Source organism: Equus asinus, chromosome 17 (assembly GCF_041296235.1).
Source record: "Equus asinus isolate D_3611 breed Donkey chromosome 17, EquAss-T2T_v2, whole genome shotgun sequence".
NCBI lineage: Eukaryota > Metazoa > Chordata > Mammalia > Perissodactyla > Equidae > Equus > Equus asinus.
Window position 1 is genome coordinate 20,564,814 of NC_091806.1, and position 3,127 is coordinate 20,567,940.

General features: G+C 39.7%; 1 protein-coding gene across 1 annotated transcript; it reads left to right on the top strand.

Moving 5' to 3' along the window:
* The first annotated feature begins 1,724 nt into the window (after nt 1-1,724).
* Nucleotides 1,725-2,654, top strand: LOC139040439 (olfactory receptor 4C45-like). Its single transcript, XM_070487210.1, has one exon. The coding sequence runs from the start codon at nt 1,725-1,727 to the stop codon at nt 2,652-2,654; it is 930 nt and encodes a 309-aa protein (XP_070343311.1).
* Nucleotides 2,655-3,127: the final 473 nt, after the last annotated feature.

Consider the following 3,127-nt stretch of genomic DNA (forward strand, 5'->3'; position numbering starts at 1 on the left):
ACAAGACGCTGTTGAGAACTATTAAAGTCACTTTTCCAACATTGTGGTTAACATTTATGTCTCACCAAGAAGATTGATTCTGTGGATTTCTGCTTGTAATGATTTGAAATTCTTTCCCCCTTTCATGACCTCCATGTTGCCACGTTGAAGTTAGAATTTGTGAATTAAGTCTATTAAAAATGACTAAACTTAGTCACCATCTATTGCAGCCATGGATAGAGAAGAAGCAACTCAGAGACTGAGCTTTCCTGAAAACTAAAGCTATCTTTCCTCTCCTTTATTGAAGCTGAAAGATCACGATGCTGAATTCTGTGTTCAGAAATTTTTGAAGAAAAATATGTGCTTATGTTTCTTCGCAGGAATTGGAGAAAAAAGAAAAATAAGGGGAGAGGAATAAAATATCTTAGATCTTTTGTAACAACAACGTGTACTCACTCTTGAAAGTCTATGTACAGATCCTTCCAAAAATAGATATACATATATTCTTGTATATATTCAATATTTCCACTAGTTAGCAATGAAAACTTCAAGTTCATCTTAATTGATTAAACTTATGCCAAAAGGGAAAACTGTATTACCTTAGGTGACCCTAACATTTCAGTCTTGTCAGTAGGAAACTCAGGGAGAATTCATGACATTTAATTCCAGTTTTAAAAGGTCAGTAGAGTAATATATCTAATCCAGAGCACCTTTGTACATGTGATGAAATAAGAACTGCACAGAGAATTCATTTAAGAAACATTGGGAACATTTCAGGGAAATTCATACCGCTTACATGTCCACATTCAAAGATGTGGAAAGAGAGAGTATGAAAGAGTCATGTCAAGCCACACACAACATCTGGGGCTGTTGAGTGAATGCTGCTCAAAGAGCTGTTCTAAAGATAGTTCCTTGGCATTTTGAGGGGAAAAAAACTCCATCGGCAGCTCTGTCTCTGTCTGTCTGTGCAGGTGCATTCACTTGACAGAAAGGAATAACAGTTCACAGAACACAGCTGGTATAAACATAGTAAGGCTTGGTCCTTTCATATCTGATACACAGATGACTTTTAAAAGAATATTGTGTTTAGGGCCAGCCCGGTGGCGCAGCGGTTAAGTTTGCACTTTCCGCTTCTCAGCGACCCGGGGTTCGCCGGTTCAGATCCCGGGTGCAGACGTGGCACCGCTTGGCAAGCCATGCTGTGGTAGGCATCCCACATATAAAAGTAGAGGAAGATGGGCATGGATGTTATCTCAGGACCAGTCTTCCTCAGCAAAAAGAGGAGGATTGGCAGCAGTTAGCTTAGGGCTAATCTTCCTTGGAAAAAAAAAAAAGAATATTGTGATCATATACTTATAGGTATTCATGCCAATAGACAAGAATAACTTGAAAATAAATGTTATTGGTGAAATTTGTCCGCAAAAGTGATATATAGCCATCTGTGAGACTTTTAGATCAAGAAACTTTGGAAGTCAACCATAAGTCAACATTTGTAATAACACCTTGCTTGTATTCTGGTGTTAGTAAGGTATAGCCACTATCCAATTAATAGGAATAAGGAAAATTTAACCTCCTTCCTTTCTGCTTTACAACTATCTGCAAAATGGCAGTGAGTGGAAGGTCCAGTCACAGAGACCAGGACTCAGGAGATGATGGAATATTTTAAACGGAATTAAAAATATCATCACTTAGAAATACTATGATCTTTCCAGATGGATCATTTGCTTACAACCCAAGCTGAATCAATGGAAAACATGAACAATGTAACAGAATTCATCCTGCTGGGTCTGACCCAGAATCCAGAACTGCAGAAAGTCTTATTTGCTGTGTTTTTAATTCTCTACTTGATCACATTGTCAGGTAACCTGCTCATCTCAGTCACCATTTTCATCAGCCCAGCCCTGGGCTCACCCATGTACTTTTTTCTGTCCTGTTTGTCCATTATAGATGGTTTATACTCTTCTTCCATAGCACCCAAAATGATCTTTGACTTGATCTCTGAGAAGAGTACCATATCCTTGAATGGCTGCATGACTCAGCTCTTTGCTGAACATTTCTTTGCTGGAACTGAGATCATCGTGTTAATTGTCATGGCCTATGACCGCTATGTAGCCATCTGTAAGCCCTTGCACTATATGACCATCATGAAGAGACCTGTGTGTGGTTTCCTGGTGGGAATGGCTGTAGTTTTAGGGTTTCTTCATGGAGGGATCCAGATTTTGTTCATGATCCAGTTACCATTCTGTGGCCCCAATGTCATTGACCATTTTATGTGTGATATAATACCTCTTCTGGAGCTGGCCTGCACAGACACTCACACTTTGGGGCCTCTGATTGCTGCCAACAGTGGGTCTCTCTGTTTGATCATTTTTTCTATGCTGGTTATTTCCTATGTCCTCATCCTATGCTCCCTGAGGACACATAGCTCTGAAGGGCGTCACAAAGCCCTATCTACTTGTGCCTCTCATGTCACTGTTGTCATCTTATTCTTTGTACCTTGTTCATTTCTGTACCTAAGACCCGTGACCTCCTTCCCTGCTGACAAAGCTGTGACTGTGTTTTGCACCATAGGAACTCCTATGTTGAACCCTTTGATCTACACCCTCAGAAATACAGAAATGAAAAATGTCATGAAGAAACTCTGGGGGCAAATAATGAAAACTGGAGCTAAATAAATCTTGTGGTTGGAGTATCTAGGCAAAAAAAATCTAGTGATCTTTTATAGAGATTTATCCTCCTCCTTAGTTCGTTAAACTTGGGACAGTCAATTATCCTGCCTGGATCAGTTTCCTTCAGGAGCCCACATGCTGTGGACAGGGCTGACATATCCATTATGGCACAGTGGGCACAGTGCGCAGGGCCTATGATAGTTTTAGGAGCCCTTGAAATATGTCAATTTCTTTTAAAATAAGAATAAAAAATGAATGTAACCCAACTTGGAGAACAGTGGTCTTTACACCAATGCAGCCATAAAATATAATTTTTATTACCTTTATAGAGGAAAGAATCCATGAGGACAAATGTTGAAAGGCCCACAAAAGGCATAGCATTGCCCTGATTGTGGGTATGAAACAGATCAACAGCAATATTCTTGAACACTCTTTGTACCCAGCACTACAGTTAGAATGGAGTTTTATTTTAAAAGAGG